Source organism: Gymnoscopelus braueri (genome assembly GCF_963280865.1).
Source record: "Gymnoscopelus braueri genome assembly, chromosome: 21".
NCBI classification, from domain to species: domain Eukaryota; kingdom Metazoa; phylum Chordata; class Actinopteri; order Myctophiformes; family Myctophidae; genus Gymnoscopelus; species Gymnoscopelus braueri.
Window position 1 is genome coordinate 39677194 of NC_137623.1, and position 22416 is coordinate 39699609.

At 40.9% G+C, this 22416-nt stretch overlaps 2 protein-coding genes across 3 annotated transcripts in view; both read left to right on the forward strand.

Moving 5' to 3' along the window:
- The window catches only part of LOC308076997 (uncharacterized protein), a 61181-nt gene extending 48542 nt beyond the window's left edge, over nucleotides 1-12639 (forward strand). The window contains exons 21-33 of the mRNA XM_080417526.1: nucleotides 597-641; nucleotides 912-965; nucleotides 2978-3031; nucleotides 3167-3220; nucleotides 3846-3917; nucleotides 4392-4427; nucleotides 5085-5129; nucleotides 6020-6052; nucleotides 6804-6950; nucleotides 7075-7129; nucleotides 7696-7890; nucleotides 8991-9068; nucleotides 9779-12639. Coding sequence (XP_080273652.1) covers nucleotides 597-641; nucleotides 912-965; nucleotides 2978-3031; nucleotides 3167-3220; nucleotides 3846-3917; nucleotides 4392-4427; nucleotides 5085-5129; nucleotides 6020-6052; nucleotides 6804-6950; nucleotides 7075-7129; nucleotides 7696-7890; nucleotides 8991-9068; nucleotides 9779-9969 — 1059 coding nt within the window. The 3' untranslated portion in view covers nucleotides 9970-12639. The remainder of the gene's footprint in view (nucleotides 1-596; nucleotides 642-911; nucleotides 966-2977; nucleotides 3032-3166; nucleotides 3221-3845; nucleotides 3918-4391; nucleotides 4428-5084; nucleotides 5130-6019; nucleotides 6053-6803; nucleotides 6951-7074; nucleotides 7130-7695; nucleotides 7891-8990; nucleotides 9069-9778) is intronic.
- A 4587-nt stretch (nucleotides 12640-17226) lies between these two features.
- LOC308077240 (chemokine XC receptor 1-like) lies at nucleotides 17227-22119 on the forward strand. 2 transcript variants are annotated; one of them, XM_080417861.1, is made up of 3 exons: nucleotides 17227-17296; nucleotides 17995-18187; nucleotides 20204-22119. In XM_080417861.1, the coding sequence occupies exons 2-3, from the start codon at nucleotides 17997-17999 to the stop codon at nucleotides 21063-21065; spliced, it is 1053 nt and encodes a 350-aa protein (XP_080273987.1). In that variant the 5' UTR covers nucleotides 17227-17296; nucleotides 17995-17996; the 3' UTR covers nucleotides 21066-22119. The 2 variants fall into 2 exon arrangements, with proteins under 2 accessions (XP_080273987.1, XP_080273986.1); XM_080417860.1 differs by lacking the exon at nucleotides 17227-17296 and adding an exon at nucleotides 17344-17526.
- The last annotated feature ends 297 nt before the right edge of the window (nucleotides 22120-22416 follow it).

A 22416-nucleotide genomic window follows, 5' to 3' on the forward strand; every position in this document is an offset into this window, starting at 1 on the left:
TCACTGCCAGGAATTAATTAATTAATTCATCCATCCGTCTCCGGTCCCCTTGCCAGCGAAAACGGCGATTTTACTGTACCTTTGAAAAATCATGGAATATTCTCCGTGACCTCCGTCCTCATGGAGATCGGCTCATTACACGCATTGGGGGTGTCCTAGTATAGACCAAAAAAACTAAAAGTCGTCATAAGTCGTCCTTTGCAGTGTGGGCGTTTGGACAAAAACTCGGCAGAAGTCGTCCGTGACAGTGGATGAGTTAATGGTGTCATTGATGTTGCGTGGCTGATAAACGTCGTAATTTTTCTTTGAACTTAATGCATGATGCTATGTAAGTTTTGCGATAGTAACCATTGGTTGTACCCTAATTTTTACGATGCATTGAGGGATAAGATGAGTCTACTATATGGTATAATAATGATCACTATCCATTCAGACACCACTACAAAATGGTGTGATCACTCACTATACGGCATAGTGAGACTGAGGAGTGATAATCACTATATAGTGCACTACACGGTATAGCTACTGTACATAGTGCACTATACGTATAGTGAGTAGGCAGTGATTTCAAACACATCCACTGTTATTTTCTGCAGGGCATCCGAGGACTTCCTGGAGAGAAAGGGCCAAGGGCACCTCAGGTAAATTCTGACCTAATTCTCATCATTTAGTTTATACTTTATGCTAGTGACATCCAATCATAAGTAGTTAAATAGTTTCAGTATACACTTTTCTTCTTTTTATGTTTTCTGCATTCCTATAATCCTTCTTTACAAATACTTAAAACGCCATATGGTTTGAAATGTAATGTTTTTTTGCTTTGGAAATGGACATTGTGTGCAATGCTGTGGTTTTTCTACTGTTGACCTGTGACCTGCAGCCTGTATCATCACTGTGTTTGTCGTGTGCAGGGAGAGAGAGGGCTGCCTGGCCAGACAGGAGAACCTGGACCCAAAGGAGCAATGGTAGGTGATGGAGATGGAACAACACTTCATCAATACAGACAGACAGACAGGGTTCAATTTGTTTTAAAAAACTGAGGGTGGGGGCATTCATACACATAATGTCAACCTAATGCAGCATTGCTGCCCTCTTGTGGTTACATTGGGATCATACAAATGGTTTGAATGACTGCTGACACTGCTGTGTGTGTGTGTGTGTGTGTGTGTGTGTGTGTGTGTGTGTGTGTGTGTGTGTGTGCGCGCGCGCGCGTGCGTGAGATCTCTTGCCATTTTTAGACATAGATCAATCATTAATGCCAGCTTTGCTTTTTTTACACAGAACCAAACATTGCCACCTTGTGTGTGCTTTTACTGTAGGTGAGGTCTACACTGCATGCCAGCGTTGCAGAATATGAGGCATGAAGTGTAGCCTGACACAGCAACATCAGCATCGTAGTGCTGTTTGACAGCTGTTGCCGGTAGATTCTTTACAGCCCACGCATTATTTCACAAAATACTGTCACAAGGGACTGACGATGTAGCAGACCATAGTCACCAGCTCCCATACTGAAGTAAAACATTTCTTCACCGAACCACATGGTGGCTGTTTTTCCAAATAAGATGTCAAAAATGTAATTCTAAAGTTCCAAAACTTACTTAATAACTTAATTTCACTCTCACCCTTTCTCTCATTATTTTTGCTCGCTCTCTTTCACGCTTCTCTCACTCTCGTACACACACAATGAGATGACTGCTGTCAGTAGATTTATACTTTTATTTAGATTAGGCCTATTCATATAAATGTATTTAAACCTGTTGTTGACAGTTATAGTTATAGCCTTATAGTTGCCACTATAAGGTCGGGTCTGACCCATTTCAGTCCTGAAATGGCTCACAGAATACATAAATAAATAGCATCAACAGAATCCTATGGATCTCGGGTCACATGGCAATAGCATGGCTCCAATGTGGATCTCTGACTTAATATGGGCAGCCTGTGATGTCAGTCATCTGTGACAACAATTGTCTAATGACATGTCTATAACGTATGATTCCAAATGAGTTTTCAGCCCGATCAGAGTCCCATTGACTTCAAATATAAGATTGAAGTGAAATATTTCAGAACGTATAAAACATACGCGAAAGAGTGGAGGTCCAGTGGCTTGTGAGATTAGCTCTGGACACACACAGACACACAGATCCTCTTTTAGTCTGCTCACCTCTGACGATCCATACCGTAAAAATTAAAGGTGGACCTGCTCATCACTAGTGCTGCTGTGTGTGTGTGTGTGTCTGTCTGTCTGTCTGTCTGTCTGTCTGTCTGTCTGTCTGTCTGTCTGTCTGTCTGTCTGTCTGTCTGTGTGTGGATGATGGTGGACTCGTGTGAGCAGCATTTTTGTGCGATCTGAAATACAGATAATTGGAGGTAATCGAAGAGAAGCTGCAGGAAGTGGTTCAAGGCAGAAAGCTGTACGGACATTAGTCTTCACACCGTTGTTCTGACCCGCCGGCTGTCCCTTTAAAACAGTCATCAATTCAGCTCTGTGACCATCTCCCCTGTCGGTTCAAAGGTGGCACGAAAATGACCCGCCCGGTTCTGTCTCCATTATACACAGAGCAACAAGGCACAATGAAGGCGCAGTATTCCTTGATCAGGCTGTGTAAAAGGGGCCAGCGATTTGTGTTCACATACTCCCCACAGAGTTTACGTCTATGTAGAGCCTAGAGGCGATACACCAATGAATCCTCTAGAGGGCAGTGGCAACACTTTCAGACTATCAAGCCTGTGTGACATACATCACAGGCTTGATACAACATACAACGTACAAACATCATGCTTTATTTTCCCAAAACGTAGCCGCTATTCTGTCTCCATACCTTATACACAGTACAACGAGGCACAATGAAGCCACAACATTCCTTGATCAGGCTGTGTAAAAGGGCCTAGCAATTCCTGACTAAGATGTCAATTATTGCTTATCTCTGTATGTCTGTCTCTCTCTCTCTCTCTCTCTCACTCTCCCTCTCTAAAACAGGCCATGCCGGGCCCCGCGGGACCAGCTGGAGAGAACGGTAGAGATGGCACCACGGTGTGTGTGCTGAATGTTAATTAATTTGTTAATTAGCAGTTTCCAGCACCCTGATAATATTGTAACGGCCCCCATTTCACTACATTTCAGTAGTAACAAGTCAAGCTTATGATGTTTTGTGTACGTGGCTTTCAGGGCAGCTGTGGAGATCCAGGACCCGCTGGCACTCCCGGTCCTCCGGGCCAAACTGTGAGTTGAACAAACTGTCCTGAACAATATGACCAACCACTGCAATAGAACTGTTTCTCAAATGTGACCGACATACATACTTCCATCTTAGTGCATCACCATTGGCAGCAATTTTAAGAACCTAACATTCTGTCACCTACTCTGATTCAGTTTGGGATGACATATTTAGTGTTTGAAAATAGCGTATGAGTGGAGGCGATGTCATTGACATATGTTTCTGTTGACAGACGAATGCACGAGTGTACAGCATAAAAGAGATTTGATCGAGGGTAACAAACAGAAGGAGCGAGTGCAAATTTCCAAACAGCTGGCCAAGGCTTATACCTTTGAGCTGTTTGTGACCCTCGAGTATTACTTGTGTTGAATGCCACATAAGTAAAGAAAAAGTTTCAAGACTCGTTACTTAGTTGCATATGGTCGCGTCCTGACCGTAACCATTTTAATATGATTACACCACAAATGTACAGGAAATACACTAGTATAGAGCCCTGAGGGACTCCGGTCAACCATATATACTGTACGGCTGGTTAGGATGCATGCCTTACTGCCATGTCAAGAGTTTGAATACAGCCAATGACCCACGTGTTCTCTCTCTCTCTCTCTTACTGACCTTTGACCTTTTCAGGGTGCACAGGGAGAGCCAGGGCTTCCAGCGTCACCAGGCACCATGGGCCTGCCAGGGTTCAAAGGTCATAAGGTGAGGGCTGAAATAGCCAGAGATTGTGAAAGAGCCTAAACATTACATAAACAAAACAATGCGAGTTTTATGTTGAAGTTGAATGAACTCCAGTGAAAAGCAGTGTGTTATGAATGATTCATGCGTCTCAAAGTAAATTTTCTTGCTTACATGATTATTATTTATTATTATTATTAGTATTATTATTAAACAACAACAAAAATACATCAAACTTATAGAGCGCGTTTCATGGTTAAAGACACTTTACAAAAAAAGATGTACAAGCTCACATCGCTATTCATCGCTGAAGTAGATCAGTGTTATCATTCCCATACTTTTCCATCACATTATTAAGACATACTGTGCGTGCGTGCGTGCGTGCGTGTGTGTGTGTGTGCGAAGGCAGAATCCACCATGTAGACTGTAATGTAAATATCTAAGCATTTGCTGTCTAATTCATCTTAATGCTCTGTGTTGTTGTTTTTGTTTCTTCAGGGGGAAATGGGAGAGACAGGGTCTACAGGAAACCAGGTATTGTTTGTTGATGATTACAAAACTGCTTCACATCAAACATGTTTGTTTACAATGACATGTTTAGTCCATGCCTTCTGAGTAAGGAAAGTTGAGAGTGTCTTCATAGAGCTCTATAGTGCTTGGCAACGTGTCGTTACCATGGGGGGGCGTGGCATAGTAGCTGCAGACATACTGGTGGGAGTCAATGTTAAGTCAACCTGTTTATACCCCACCAAGATGTCCGCGCTACCAAATGACACTTGTTGACGCCCCCTTCAGGATGTTTTGCTACGCACTATATGGCAAACAAGGTTTTAGAAATACTGAGGTCATGATCAGCTTATCAACATTCAACTGGAGAACCATTGTGGGCCATCCAGCCCTTGAAAAGGCCATTATGTTAGATAAACTAGTGGTTCCCCCAGGGTTCCTTGAGAGAGTATATAGAAAAATCTGTAAAATAATTTGGAATAATTGTGGAAAGTTTTAGCAAAAATCATGGCACGCAATCTTTTCCACGGCCAAATACATATCAATTCGGGGGTCACTGACGTGAAAATGTTTGAGAACCACATAAACAGTCAGCTAAAATAATTTGGGTTACAGGCAAGACACAATTATCATCAGCATAAAAACCTTATAAATTATACTACTGTTTAATGTGTCTTCTTCCAGGGTGAACGCGGACATGACGGAGACCCCGGGAGCCCCGGTACACCTGTAAGTGTAGTAACATCCTTCCTAACATCCTTCCACCACCAGGTGGCAGTACAGCTCATTTAACATGGCTTCACCCAGACAGTGAGAATATGCTCTGTGCATAACTGTAGTCCCTGGTTTCCAGAAGGTTGCCTACACATTTCCTGTTCTGGTAAAATTTTTCCCATCATTTGATTGGCTGATTTGATGTCCAAAACTGTTTCTTTTCAGGATTCAACTTTAAAAAGAGCAAACATAGCAGATCTACAAGTAAAAAAAACATAACAAGTAAAAACATGGAGATAAGAGGTTTCTGTCCGACCGCAACGCTATGGGAAAATGAACTGGACCAGAAAACAGGAAACCTCAGGCTACAGTTTTGCACAGAGCGTATGGAGTGTGAGAACATGATACAGACAGATAGGGGTCACAGAACGGAAGTACTCTGTTGATTTTTCAGTCTACAGCAGGGTGCCACGGGTGTGCCAGAGGGGGCCTGGCACCCGATCAGTTGCAAATTCTGAACCCTCAGTTAAAGTTTTATGTACATATTGTCATTTTCCATCTGCCCCCCTCAGTCATTTCATCCTGGAGCCGGGCCTGGTCTACAGCCCACAGCTCTGCCTCGATGTGCTTCCAAACAAAAGCTTTTTGCTTCTGCAATGGTGTTTTTTCAGTCATTTAGATGCATTTTTTTCATTTTATTTCAGTCAGTTGTAATAAACACGTACCCCCAATACATCAGAGCACACAGCAGTTAGTGATTCCAAATGTTTTGACCGAGAGAACTGCTGAGCATCATGCAAATCCTCTCTCTCTCTCTCTCTCTCTCTCTCTCTCTCTCTCTCTCTCTCTCTCTCTCTCTCTCTCTCTCTCTCTCTCTCTCTCTCTCTCTCTCTCTCTCCCATCAGGGTGAAGTGGGACCCAGGGGAAGCAAAGGAGAGGTTTGTTGAATTAGACTTTGCAAGATTTGATTTACATCACAAACAATCTCCTTCTCTAAGGGATACAGATCTCAGATAAAACATTCAGTTTCAGCATTTCAGTTGTGCAATGTTATAAATGATTCTTAACTGTTTGTGGGGCTTATATTGTGGGATCTATGTTGAGTTGTTAATTCTGTGGTAATACTGTGTGCCATTGCTGTTGTATCCTACTGGATACAACAACATAAATTGGGCCCCTTCCATACTTCCTTCACTGGTGTTACCAATGATACTAATGAAGGCTCTGTTCCATTTAGTGTACCACAGTGGTTCTCAAACTTTTTAATATCAAGGACTCCCATAACTCTGAGTGTACAAATGCACTGCATGCAATGGTTACATTTGTACACTCTCAGAGTTACACACCCGTAAGGGGCCATTCGGAACCCCCTCAACCATCAAGAACCATGAGGATCCCTGGACCACACTTTGAGAACCACTGGTGTAGCAGACTGTCTCCAGTGAGCCAACATGCACAATATCAGCACCCTGACTCTGTTTGACCACAATGGAACAGAGCCTTCATTAGTGTCATTGGTAAGACCTGTGAAGGAATTAAGAAGTGGCCCAATTTCTTTCCAATATGGCTGCTGTGCATAGAGCCAGCGTGGTGGATTCGAACCCCTAAATTCCAGGGTGGTGGGCAGATACTTTACCACTGCAGTTGTCCTTCTCTAACTTTGTCTTTGACCTTCCTCTCTGTCCTCAGAAAGGAGTGGTGGGGGAGATGGGTACCAAGGGTTCTGATGGAAAGCAAGGGGACGCGGGACACTTCGGTGTCGTGGGTCCCCGGGGTACTCCCGGCGAGGACGGGGTGCCGGGACAACCAGGCCAGCCGGGCTACCCTGGGAAACCGGTGAGAGGAACTTAGCCAAAATGTTCCATATTGTTTATTATTAAAAACAAGAGCTTAAGACGGAGTCAGCAATGTTTTCCAGAAACCCCAGAGAACATTGAACTGATCACAGGTTGTCTTTCAGGGGAAGCCGCAGTCAGACGAACACCTCATGAAGCTCTGTGGAGAGGTGCTGAGGAGTAAGTGTCTGCACCTTTACATCATGTCTCTGCTCCTTTCTCCACAACCAGAGTCATTATCTTAAAGAGCTTTGTATGTGACTTTGCCCTTTGTTCACATAACATTGTTTACCAATCATTTCCCTCTAATACCAGACGGTCATCAGCCACTGGAGTATGGTGTTAGTGTTGGGGTGTTCACCTGCAGAGACACATTGCCCTCTCTCGCTGTATTTTGATCACTGTTTGTTTTGGTAGACGGGTGCGTTTTTGGGCAACCGAAACAAAGCAGTGAAAACACCATAATACAGCGAGAGGGCAATGTGGTTTTGCAGGTAAACGGCGCCACACTATACTATATGGTATGGAGGCAAATGATTGGTAAAATGTTGTTTTGTTATGTAAACACAGGGCAAAGTTGCATACTATGCCTTTAACCACTTTCAACTTGGCATCCCTATTTTGGGCAAGTCGTTATTTATGCAACATTTGATTTATTTATTTTTTTCAAAATGTTGAACCTAAAAAATAAATAAATAAATGCAAACATACAAAATAAATTAAAAAATGTGTCCTGTGTCTGCCAGACCAACTCCCAGCATTGCTCCAGGCCCTGGCTCCTCAATCAAGCTGTGAAAGCTGTCAGAGCATGAAGGGACCCCCGGGTCATACTGGACCACCGGGTGGCAAAGGAAGCCTAGGGCCCCCCGGCTACCCTGGAACAACGGGCTCTGACGGTTACCAGGGACCCCCTGGAGAGCAGGGAACTCCAGGACTCAAAGGTGATGATGAGACGGTTGTTGTTATTGTCCACTGAGAGGCATATGAAGAGATTCATAAGATACGAATAAATATACATATCGTTAATTACGTTTTGTCCGTCTGGAGGTTTAAAAGCTATAGAAGTCAGGTCAGGGCCAGAATATAATTTACATCTACGTTGTTTTCAGAGTGCACTGTTGTGTACCCACAGTAAAATATCGGTTCTTCAGTGGTTCTATGGAATGGTTGAGGTGCTACAGTATTTATAGCATGTCGTTGCTGTCGGGCAGATCTCCATATTCTAACTTTTTGTGTTTTTTCATAAATTAATATCCTACTCGATCATACTACAGCATCACACAAAACAAAAGTATCAAAAGTAGCAGAACTGCAAGCTCGAAACGTGGCACTAAGCAACACGTTTTGAGCTTGTAGTGTACTTTTGATATTTTTTTATTTGAATCCTGAAAAAGTTTTGGACAGAGATGATATATCTATAGGTGCTAAATGGAATGTACTGGAGATCTCATACCTGGAAATATTGTCTTTGTTTGTTTGTTAATGGTTAACTTTGGTAGAGTTTTGGGTTAGGTAGCCTCTAGTTACCTTGCCATGATGTAACTCCAAGTAGTGGCAAGATATCTTCAATAGTTGCTCTGTTGATTAAATTGATAATAAAAATGGTCCCCATTAATTTGATGTGATTTGATTAGATTTTTGTAAAAAAACAATATACACAATACACAATATATATAACTTAAGGATATACACATGAAAGCGCGATAAAACACTTGGTTCCAATGTGGTCCTGCAAACCTAAGTCAACATTTTAGCACATAAACAAATGCAAAAAGGCAGATTCTGCCGGTGTGTAACATTACAAAACCCAAAACATTCAGTGGGGAGAATATTGATATATATATATATTGACCGTAATATTTTGAGTTAAATCATGGCAAGGTACTGTAACTACACAACCCTGTTATTGTGGGGAAGGCTGAAAATAGCACATTGACAAGCTCACAATAAAGATGCTGGAGTTTAAGTGGTTAAAGAGTATGTTTGTTATGGTTTGTTTGGGTTGATTGTAATCACTTATAAGATTGTATTATGTTTTCAGGGGACATGGGATCCAGAGGATTGAAAGGTAGCAAGGGAGAAAGTCGGCCAGGACCACCAGGACCCTCCGGACAGCCAGGTAGGCAGTCTGCTGCTCCGCCTATCTTCCCAAAGTGCTCTTTCCCAAAGTGAACGAACAGCAAATATAACAATGACATTCACGAGAGACAATATCTGAGGCTGCCATAGAAATCTCATTTGATACGGATGGAGTGCGCATGGAAGTCACGGAACTTATGTTATTAGTGTCCATAAATGTATAGTAGTAAACGTATGGCTTTATTTTGATAGAGAAAAATAGAGTCCCAACGCTCCCATAGGTCATTCATTATAATTAAACCACCAAAGATAATATTTCAAGTGTCTAACTCAGTGGTTCTCAAAGTGGGGGTACAGGGACCCTCTGGGTTTCTTGGGGGAGAGATCTACAAGCTCACAACGCGTCTCCATGCGACGCATTGTGAGCTTGAAGATCTGCTATTTTTATACATTTGAAAACTTGTGAAATGGGACATTCTGCATAATGAGTACTTTTTACTTTCGGTACTTTAAGTACATTTTGATACCAATACTTTTGTACTTTTACTCAAGTACATTTTTAATTCCAGACTTTTACTTGTAAGAGAGTACTTCTACATTGCAGTATTGATACCTTTACTTAAGTAAAAAATGTAAGTACTTTTTCCACCATTGCAAAGACCACCTAGGATTTTATCGTTTAGATGTGTGTGCCTTGGTAAATGTTTTGCGTGGCTTTTTAGTTTTAGTTTTTTTGACCCCTTGTTGCAGGAGTTCAGGGGCCTCGAGGCTCTGACGGGATGGGGCATCCGGGCAGCCAGGGAACAAACGGCAAATCTGGATCTCCTGGAGCGCCAGGGAAGCGAGGCCCGCCGGGGACGGCGGGGGCGTGCGACATGTCCACGTGCTATCAGGCCTACAATCTCAGAGACGATCGCTTCAGCAAAGGACCCAACTTCTGATGGCAGAGCGATCAGCGTTGGCAGAGAGATCCTATCAAAAGACTGTCGTTCCGTGACAGAACATTCTGCTGTATTCACACACGTTCAAAACTGGATTCGATTTGATGCTCTTCGGTTCTGATCAGATCAGTTCAACCTTACCGTCGGTCCACTGACTGTACACAAGTGTACAGCAAACATTGTGGTCATGTTGCAGAATAAATGCACTATACTGTAGGAACGAAAGCAGTGCAGGCAGAAATATACAAAAGTGGGATAACAACGTGGCAGATCAGCAGCTATGTTGAAGCTAGGACTTATTTTTAATTAACAAAACGTTATTTTAACCAATCTGTATGATAGAGTATGTTAATACAGTATAACTAGTACATGTGCAGTGGTTTCAGGTGGACTCCCTACTAGTCCTCCATTGAGAAATATACAGCCTGGTATGGAGTAGGACACCTGCTGGTTTTGTCAACAACCAGTAGGTTGAAGCACATGGCGTACCGGACTGGACACTAGTAGATGTGCTGCCATCTTTGTTGTAGTTCTGAAAATCGTTGCAATTATCTCTCTCCATTACGAGAGGGAGACAGCCAGAGGTGGAAAGTAACTAAGTACATTTATTAAAGTACACAGTGTACTTAAGTACAAGTTTAGTTACTAGACTTTGCAGAATTAGGTTATTATTACAAAACATACATTGACTATTGACCAATAAATCCCTATTTTATATTTTGGCCAATCTGCAAGCTCACAATGCCTTGCATGCGATGCATTGTGAGCTTGTAGATCTGCTATTGTTGAAAAAGTTTGAAAGATCTGAGTACTTTTACTTTGGTAGCCTACTCTAAGTACATTTTGCAATTTTTTATGCCAATACTTTTGTAGTAACATTTTGAATACAAGCCTTTTACTTGTAACAGAGTATTTTAATTTTTTACTTAAAAATCTGAGTACGGTACTTCTTCCACCACTGGAGACAACAGACTTAAAACTTATGAATTGTAGCTTTAAGATAAACATTCTTGTCCCTGCAGAGGTATGTGTGTGGCAACAGCACTAAATGACAGACACAGACACAAACATAGAGCAACCAAAGGACCATATTAAGGAAACACATTAATCAACCTCTCTATATAAATGTGTTTATGACCTGCCTACTCAGAACCTCAAGGAATTTGGCTTTTTCTTTAATATGGAGTATTCTTATTTTTGCCTATGTCAGTGATCAATTGTGTTTGATCGTCCTTCATTCAACAACATGTAATGCATCAAATGATTTCTTCACATTACTATTCATATTGAAAGTGAATCCATGTAAATTGAAGACAAAATTAAGCATAAAATGCTTGACACAAGAAACAGGGCAACATATTTTTACAGTAGATGTCATTTGTCAACCAGCTTAAGAATGTGGTATGAGTGATTGCGTGTCTATCAATAGTTAACATTAAGCACATTAACCCTGGCATCACAATTTTGGGCATACAGTAGGCGAAAATAAAAAAACTAAAGAAAACCAACAATTTTGACAGTTTTCTTTCATTCATTTTATAGCTGATCTACAAGCTCACACAGTGTCACAAGCTCGTAGATCAGCTATTTTCAAAATAAATTTGTTAAGTGTTTGGGCAGTATGTACTGTGGACTGTGGACCATCTCCATCAAGTGCAGAATATTAGACTTCACTTAATAAACTGTAGAATGCAGGCAGGAAAGAAGAGGTGAGTGTAAGCTGACATGCTGGGAGCTGGGAAACCACTTTAATTGTTTTGGTTTGGGAAAAAGTCTTACATCAGCCTTTTCCCAGGGGCAATTTTATGTGTGTGTGTCTGGCCACAGGCCTACTGGGTAACATGTTGACCTTAAAAGGACAAGGAGTGGCATGAGAAAATAGCTACAGTACATCTCCATTTCTGCTCTTATACCAAATTAGTTCTCTGTATCATAACTAAAACTTAGCTACAAGGACACAAGACCTATTTTTCAAACAAATCCTGGTCAAAGATGCCATTCTACAAAAAATTAAATAATAAAACTAATCCATGTCAAAACATGTTAAAAGTAGTGCAGTGCACATTGTACACAGGATTCCCGTTAAGATATGATAATTAATAACTGATCTACAAGCTCAAGCACACAGCTCCACAGCTGTTCTGTTCAAAGTGCATCTCAAATATTTAAGCACCCATGTACTTATTATTCATATTGCTGAACTTTTACATCTTGAGCAGAGTGTCCTTCTCACAGAGATTATACTGAACTAGGAAAGTGAAAGCATCTTCTCAGGAAAAAAGTATTTCACCATAAAAACTAAACTTTGGAAAAGGGATCTCAATACAAGAGTAAGAAAGAAAGAAAAAAATCTATGTTTGAAGATCCCCAAACTTTTTTGATTTACTTAGTGTAATATTATGTTTTCTGAGATCTTTTTAGGATGCTATAAAATATGCTGTCTCCATTGTTCTTCCTTGTAATTACGGCTTTGTTGAAATACATGCTCTTAATATGACATGTACTACATGTTTTGTCATCTTTTGTTTAGTCTTGTTCTGTATTATTTTATTTCAAGAAACTTTTTTTTAAAACCTTAGATGTATCATATCATACTCTTTCATTAACTTTGATGTATACAAAACAGCACATATGTGTACAGTATATGTCGCTTTTTTTTTTGGTACATTTGTGGCACAGTGTATAAAGAGTTTATCACTTCAAATGTATTGTCAGTCTTAACCTTTGAGCGTGACATTGAAATAAACTATGATAAAAAATGTGCTATTACTTATTTTAGATAGAGCAATTTTAATTAAGACCTACTGTGGGGGCTGCCCATTAGTCCGACTCCGATTATTACGATGTCCCAATAGTCTGAAAAAATGTTTGGTTAATACGAGGTTAGGGTTAGGCTTAGTTATAATGCTCACCATTGGACCAATGGTACTTCGGAACAATGGCCGGTCAGACTAATGGCATGACACCCCATACTATCATACTATGACAGTTGTGCACAATGATTCGGATTCATTCTACACACATGAGCGTATACAGTGACCCTGAAGAGGGCTTCTGGTGCTGTCCCTCACTGTTAAGCCTGAGTTATACTTATGCGGGTGTCGCACATCGAAAATAGCAGATCTACAAGTTCAGCTTGTAAGTTGTAGATCTGCCATTTTCGGTATGCAACACGACGCACAATAATGCACAATTAAGGCATGAATTACATGACTTATATAACTCTTACAACTCCCAGCGGCTCCATTGACGCTGATGGGTCAACTCCTACAGCTTCCAGGTTAAAAATGGCACCCCTGGGGACTCACCCCAGTTAGCATGCTGTTCACAAGTAGGGGAAATAAAAATAGAGGATACAGGGTCAAAACATGACAAATGTCAGTTTCGGACGTTATGAACCATTGACCCTGGCCTAGGGGGACCAGGGAACACAACAAAAATACAGGGGAGACGCAGTTTACAAATAAATGAGTGTTTATTAAATAATCAAAATGAACGAACAGATCATGAATAAACAGATGAGGTGTGGAAATCAGTAAAGTCAGTAGTGTAATGCGTGTACGCATGAGTGGATTATGTATATATTGAAATTCTTTATTAGGAGTAATCCCTTGAGATACAAGATCTCGTTTTCGAGGGGGTCCTAGAGACAGCAGTACAGTATACAGTGACATATAATAAAACAAGTAACAAAAAACTGAAAACAAAACATCAACCGGACAAGAAACAACACATAGGACAACACAAACAGGGTATTATACTCTAAGCAAGCACAAAAAGATGGATCATTTGTCAGATATCATTGTCATTTTCAAGGTCAGCGATAGTATACAGAAGTGAAGTGATGTAATGGTCACGGACATGTACAAGAGATTGTGTTATAGGAAGCCAGTGCACTTTTGAACATATTAAAGGATGTTATGGTTCGAATATTTACAGGTAGATTATTCCAATCAGAGGGGGCTTTAAACATGAAGGCTCTCTTACCTAATGATGTGGAGACTGAAGGTACAGAAAAGTAGGGCTGCGTGGAGTGCCTCAACTGGTAGTTGTTAGGGGATGGTCTTAGAAGCTGTTTGAGATATTGAGGATAGTTGAAGTGTATACATTTAAAAATAAACTGTAACCAGTGACACTGTCTTCTTATTGTGGGAGTGGGCAGTTGAAGATTTTCATACATAGTACAGTGGTGAGTTGTAAAAGGACAACCTAGGACGAATCTGCACAGTTTGTTATATACAGTATTAAGCATAGTCAGGTTGGTTTTGGATGCGGCTTGATACACGACATCGGCATAATCAAATATCGGTAGAATAAGTTGTAGTATTAGTCTTTTCCTAACAGAGAATGTAAAACAGTTTCTAGAGCGATAGAGAACACCGATACTGAGGTTAACCTTTCTTATAATATGATCAATATGACATTTGAATGACAGTTCGGTATCTAGCCACAGGCCCAAGTATTTGGTGTGTTCAACTCTTTGCAGTGGAGTACCATCCAAGCTGGAAATAGAACAGGAATGATTTATGGATTTGGATTTAATATTTTGACGTGTACCAAAGATCATCGTGAAGGATTTAGTTTTATTAAGTTGCAATTTGTTGGCTGCTAACCAGTATTGTAAAGTAGTGAAGTCGGATTGCAGAGCTGATTCAATTTCTGGTATAGTGGTTTTGGAGATGTATAGTACTGTATCATCAGCATAGAGTTGGACACTACATTCCGAACAGATTGAAGGGAGGTCATTAATAAAGATGGAAAATAGAAGTGGACCAAGGGATGAGCCTTGTGGCACACCTCGTTCCTGAACCAACAGATCAGATTTACATCCTTGTATGACGACAGATTGTTTTCTATTATGCAAATAGGAGTTAAACCATAACAAAGCACTGCGTGATAGACCAACAGAATACAATTTATCTAAAAGCAGGTAGTGGTCAACCAAGTCAAAAGCCTTGGATAGGTCAATGAAGATTGCTCCAGTTAATTTTTTATTGGCAGATGCTGAGAAAATATCATTTGTGAGTTTTAATAAAGCGGTGGTTGTGGAATGATTTGATCGAAAACCGGATTGAAAGGGTGATAAGATATTGAAGTTATTGAGATAATGTGACAATTGATTGTAGATTAGCTTTTCGAAAATTTTGACAGTTGAACAAATGATTGATATAGGTCTGTAGTTATTAGGTTCAAGTGCATCTCCCCCTTTGTGCACGGGAGTGATACGTGAACATTTCCAAACAGCAGGTACCTGACAAGTGGATAGTGACATATTAAAGAGATCACAGAGGGGGTACATGAGAATGTGGGGTGCTAATTTCAGAAATTTGGTTTCAATATCATCTAACCCTGGACCACTACTCACCTTTAGTTCAATAATAACATCATGGACCTCGCTGGGTGTTATTTTCCTAAAGGAGAAGGAGCTATTACAGGTCGGTATGTTGTTAAAACCAAAAGGAGGGTCAGGCATTGTGGGAGGACAGACTGAGGAAAAGTGCTGGTTAAAGGCTTGAGCAATTAACTGCGGATTATGCAATATCCCATTGTTAACTTTTAATTGATTAGTAGATATGGTTTTATCTGATGAGTTTGTAAGATTTTTTACTTTGTAGTGAGTGATGTGTGAGTGTTGCATGTGAGAACATAAATGGGGGATAAGGAGGGGTAGGTAGGGTGAGGTGCAAATGTCAAATGAACTAAAGGTAAAAGCCAATTTGGGAGACAGGCTTTTATAGGGCGTGGACACCCGGGCCCAGGTGCACGCCAATTTGGCTGATTGCCAACATCTCACTGCTCCCTAAGTCCTATTAGTCCATGAGCCAGAGCCCCAAAATTGAGCAATGATTATCGAAAGAGTGGGCAAAACCAAACCTATATTAAATTGTTCATAGGGTCAATACGAGTAAATAAATATATGATAACCTTTCCACAGGAGCAGCTTTTTCATGGTTATCACACATTTTGTTATTTTCCCCATACGTACAAGACAGGTCAAAAAATAAAATAAAATAAAAAAGAGTTATCATAATGAAACTTCCTGAGTTGATGACTTACATGAAGACAATGATTTATCGTATTACAAGTTTTCTGAAATTGTATATTTAAATATGCAAATTAGGCATTAGGAAAATATGCCCACATTTGCATAACTTTCCAGAATCAACATTGGAACATTGGACAAAGCCAGAGTCAACATACTTATTTCATTTTGTTAAGATGTTGGAGTCAAAGGTTTTTAACGAGGGAATATTCAATATCTGGCTCAATTTTGGGGCTCTGGCTCATGGACTAAATGCCTAATTTGCATATTTAAATATACAATTTCAGAAAACTTGTAATACGATAAATCATTGTCTTCATGTAAGTAATCAACTCAGGAAGTTTCATTATGATAACTCCTTTTTAAATTTTGTCATTTTTTCACCTGTCTTGTACGTATGGGGAAAATAACAAAATGTGTGATAACCATGAAAAAGCTGCTCCTGTGGAGAGGTTATCATATATTTATTTACTCGTACTGACCCTATGAACAATTTAATATAGGTATGGTTTTGCCCACTCTTTCGATAATGAAATCTTGTCTGGCTCATGGACTATATAGGAACCAATGAGAAACAGAAATGAATACCAAGGAAATACACAACTATAACCATATACTGTAACTAAAGAGTGGCATACAACATCCTACTATACAGGGAACTGTCACAGACCCCCAGAAGAGAAGATTTGTGCGAAAGATTAACAAGCTCACAACGTGTCGCATCCCGATGCATTGTGAGCTTGTAGATCTGCTATTTTTTTTTATCAGCCTGTAGATCTACAGTGTAGATCCATTATTTTTTGAATAGCCTATAAGTGTAAAAGAGGGTTAAACTAATTGTGATGCTGCAGTATATAACAGTAACTAACTACTGTATGACCCCCTGGAACCCCTTCAAGGACCCCTGGGGGGTCCCCGGACCCCATATTGTGAACTAGATTAGAGTATAAACCTAAATGACCAAAAGATACTTCTGATTCTATTTATTCTGCTCTTCTCTCAACCAAGCTCTGTCCCTCCTACACATGCCCCTCGTCTATGAACACACACACACACACACACACACACACACACACACACACACACACACACACACACACACACACACACACACACACACACACACACACACACACACACACACACACACACACACACACACTAGTACTTCCTCCAGATGGGCTGCTTGTGACTCTTTGAGTGACTTGGGCTCACTCTGACACAAATAGTTGACGGTTCCGTTATTTTTAGAAGCGGACAGAACCACGTTTGTTTCTGGCTTTGGTGAGTATTCTTTATTCCTAAATGAGAAAACACCGCGCATCAACAGAGCTGGGATAGCACCGGTGTTGTTATGGGAAAAGACTGACATCCCACTTTTCCCAAGGGCTAATTGAATTTATGGCTGGCCACAAACATGGCTTTATTCCTGCTGGATAGAAATAACTGAACTTCAAAGAGAGAAAAGCGGACTCAAAACATTGTTTGTTTCCCAAACTGATATTAAAGGCTGGGTGAGTGATTTTCTTCTTTAATAAGTGTTAAATACATCTATAGTCTGATAGTAATCATTGTTATAGAGTGTTTATTCAGTAACAGAGGTCTCCCTGTCTCTCCAGCTCTTTAGCAAATAGAAAATGCCTTTTTTTAAGTTGGGATAGCAATTGCATCCAATCAGGAGAGAGATCTAATTCAGGAAACATATCATTTACCCTACCTTTGATGGCCAGTGTTGCCAGATTCTGTGAGAGAAACAAGCAACCAGGTCTAGGAAAACCAGGCCAAAAGAAGCGACTATCGGCCACATGAGTACTTTAACATGTACACCAGCTATTTGAAAATAGCAGATCTACAAGCTGTGAGCTTGTAGATCGGCTATTTTCAAATAAAAATGTGCGGAGAAATTATAATAAGCAGATCTGGCAACCCTGTTGATGGCCTTTTGTTGTGATGATTTGCTGTGTGTTTCCTGATCTTTTTAGAGATGAACACCACGTCTGTATACACATCAGCATACTGGGAGGTGTGGGACAACGACACGGAGAACGACACTGAGGTGCATCTGTGTGACAGAAGTGGGGACAACGACCTGGGTGCACAGCTCTCCTACCTCTACTACGTCATGTTTGTCCTCAGTCTCCTCGGCAACGGCATGGTTCTGGTCATCATCTACAGGTGAGTGGATAGAACGGCGAGTCCCAACCTTGTGGGTCCGGGGCCCACTGGTGGACTGTGAGGATATTGCAAATTGCCCCCCAAATAATTAGAAAAACTGAGACTTTATTGATAATATAAAAAATATATTAGAAAAGTAATGTAAAAAAAAAAAGGTCATGGTATTTTTTATGTAATACCTTTAAAAATGGGTTTTCATTTTGATACCGATACATAGGAAATTAAAGTATACAATGTTTGCTCCATTGATCAAAGCCAGAACACAAACGATTGCTCTGAAAATGCATGCGGCCCACCCAAACATTTGGCTGCCGTGTTAAGTGGTCATATGGGTGGGCCGCAAATGCTTACGAGATTTTCAAGTGGGCCCTGATCTAGAAATGGTTGAGAACCACTGGGATTGAACGGTGAATTTCCATGCACCAATAAGAACTATTATCCATTTATACTTAGTATTTGCCTATTGAATGATTATCTATTTATATTTTTATTTTATTTTTTATTTTTTTAAGTACAAAACATTATGTGGAAAAAAGTCAGGTATTGTTATTCTTGGAATGCTTATTCTTCTTTGTAACATCTGCTTGCATTCAATGTCTGTTGTGAAGGGGTTGGGGGTGTGGCCCATATGTCTTGGGTGCAACTGTCTATCTATCATGTGACTGAACTGGTATTCCTCTCTGTTGCAACATCTGCTTCCATTCAGTGTCTGATGTTAATCACACCCCTAGACTCCAAAGTAAAAACACTGATCATGCTCCTCCAAAAAGCTAGCAGTGATCTAAATGTTTCACATTACATGACATGAACTGATAGAATAGATGATGAATGATGAATAGATTGCATGAGGAACACACACACGCACACGCACACGCACACACACACACACACACACACACACACACACACACACACACACACACACACACACACACACACACACACATATCGAAGAAATGCTCTTGCCGTGGCTGGCTAACCAGAGTTTATCTGTCATTACATAACATTCAAAGCCTTGGAGCTTTGAATGTCCCTGTCAAGGACCTCAGGCTGTGTTCTGGCTTAAGAGTTCTAAAACAGGCCTACTGTATAACTGGGGCTTAGACCCTGCAGAGCCATTCACCTTATCATTGCAATCTAAAAGTCTTTTTTTTTAAATGATTTATACTTTCAATAAAAAACTACCAAAAAAACATACCATACCATACCATAAAACACATAACAACACAGTAAAAAACCACAGAGGGAAAAACTAAAACAAACTGAACAAAAACAAAGCAAGCACGTAGAAGCCCACAGCATTACCAACAAACCAAAACTCCAGAAATGACCACAGCCATCCCCCATCACATATAAATGGTATTGCACCATCCCATTTCAAATACATACTTTTCCATCTTGTCTAGCAGTCTATGACAATCGCTCTAAGGCTGCCAATTGCCTAAGACGGCACATGTGAGGTGGCTTTCCAGTCCTTGACCAACAGCCTACTTGCTAACATAAGGGAAGTCTGATTCCAGTCAGCTAAGCAGGAGTTTGGTGGCCCTAAGCAAGATTCTCAAAACACTCTCAGCGCATGCACCAAATCTCACACACACACACACACACACACACACACACACACACACACACACACACACACACACACACACACACACACACACACACACAGACACACACACACACACACACACACACACACACGCATGCATGCACTGCCATATAAAAAAAGGATGGTGACCAGAATGATAATTCACCACTAGACTGTCACCACTAGAGACATCATTTTACTTCATTTGAGATAACTGGAAATGGTTGGATTTTCATGAAACTTGATCAGTAGACGGCCCCAAACATATGTTTACTGGTGGGTTTAAAAGGTCAAAGGTCAAGGGCATAATAAGTCAAAGATGATAATGGCATGGCATTGGCATATCCTGACAGTTGCATGTTGCAAGTATCTTAAGTATCAATCTTTAAACATGACATAATGTGACTTGTGGTCTCTCCTGCTAGGTTCGAGAAGCTGACCTCAGTGACCAACATCTTCCTGCTAAACCTGGTGATTTCTGACTTAATCTTCACGTGCAGCCTCCCCTTCTGGGGTCTCTACCATCAGCTCTCCAACTGGATCTTTGGCAAGGCCATGTGCAAGATCATTGGCAGCACCTACTTCCTGGGACTCTACAGCTCCGTCCTCTTCCTGACCCTAATGACCCTTGACCGTCACCTGGCAGTGGTTTACCCCCTGGCCGCACCGCGTCTAAGGATCCGAAGCTATGCCGTGGTCTCCTGTGCGGTGGTGTGGCTGCTCAGTTGTCTGGCGTGCATAAAGCCTATGATACTTTACACGACCTTCATCAACTTTGACAGCGTGTTCTGCGAGGAATATCCCGGCGACACTTCCGTCAACGTGACCGCCCTGAGGGCGGCTGGAAAGTACCTCCAGTTGTTCCTGTTCTTCCTGTTCCCGCTGGCTGTGGTCGTGTACTGCTACGTCAGAATCACCATCACCGTCATGTCGTCCATGAACGTCACCAAATTCAAGACAGTCAGGCTGATATTTATCATTGTCCTGCTGTTTTTCGTGTGCTGGGCGCCGTATAATATAGTGCTAATGCTGTACGATGCTGCCGACGATGAGGAAGCACCATGTGAGAAGATCGTGAGGCAGACGCTAGGTTATTCCCTTCAAGTTACGCGCAACATGGCGTACCTTTACTTCTGCATCAGTCCCATGTTTTACACGTTTGTGGGTAAAAAGTTCAGACACCATTTCCGACATCTGCTGGCGAAACGCTTCTCATGCTTGAGGGAACACACTGCTTTTAAGCTGAACAGCAGGTCCATTCTGTCCAGAAGCACACCAAACGGTTAGATGTGAACCCTTTCTTTTTTCAGGACTGCCATGATTCAGTCCTGAATCCAGCCGTGGTGGTTCGAGGTTAAAAGTCTACTTAAAAAGAGAATCAATTTAAAACCTTTTTCTTTTCTTTGTTTTTGTCCATAACTAAGTTTGAAATATGTTGAACTTGAGCTGCTGGTGTAAATGTGTTCATTCACCCTGTGACATGAAAGATCTGCTTCCATACACATGACCATGATACTGCCAGGATACTGCCATGATACTGAACATGATACTGACATGATACTGACCATGATACTGACATGATACTGTCCATGATACTGACATGATACTGACCATGATACTGACATGATACTGTCTATGATACTGACATGATACTGACCATGATACTGACATGATACTGACCATGATACTGACATGATACTGTCCATGATACTGACATGATACTGAACATGATACTGACATGATACTGACCATGATACTGACATGATACTGTCCATGATACTGACATGATACTGACCATGATACTGACATGATACTGTCTATGATACTGACATGATACTGACCATGATACTGACATGATACTGACCATGATACTGCCATGATACTGACCATGATACTGACATGATACTGTCCATGATACTGACATGATACTGTCCATGATACTGACATGATACTGTCCATGATACTGACCATGATACTGACCATGATACTGGACATGATACTGACCATGATACTGACATGATACTGTCATGATACTGTCATGATACTGGACATGATACTGACCATGATACTGACCATGATACTGTCATGATACTGGACATGATACTGACCATGATACTGACATGATACTGTCATGATACTGGACATGATACTGACATGATACTGTCCATGATACTGACATGATACTGACCATGATACTGACATGATACTGACCATGATACTGCCATGATACTGACCATGATACTGACCATGATACTGACCATGATACTGACCATGATACTGCCATGATACTGGACATGATACTGATAATACTGACCATAATACTGACATGATACTGACATGATACTGACCATAATACTGACCATAATACTGACCATAATACTGACCGTAATACTGACATGATACTGACCGTAATACTGACCATAATACTGGCATGATACTGACATGATACTGACATGATACTGTCCATAATACTGACCGTAATACTGACATGATACTGACATGATACTGGACATGATACTGACCGTAATACTGACCATAATACTGGCATGATACTGACATGATACTGACCATAATACTGACCGTAATACTGACATGATACTGACATGATACTGGACATGATACTGACCATAATACTGGC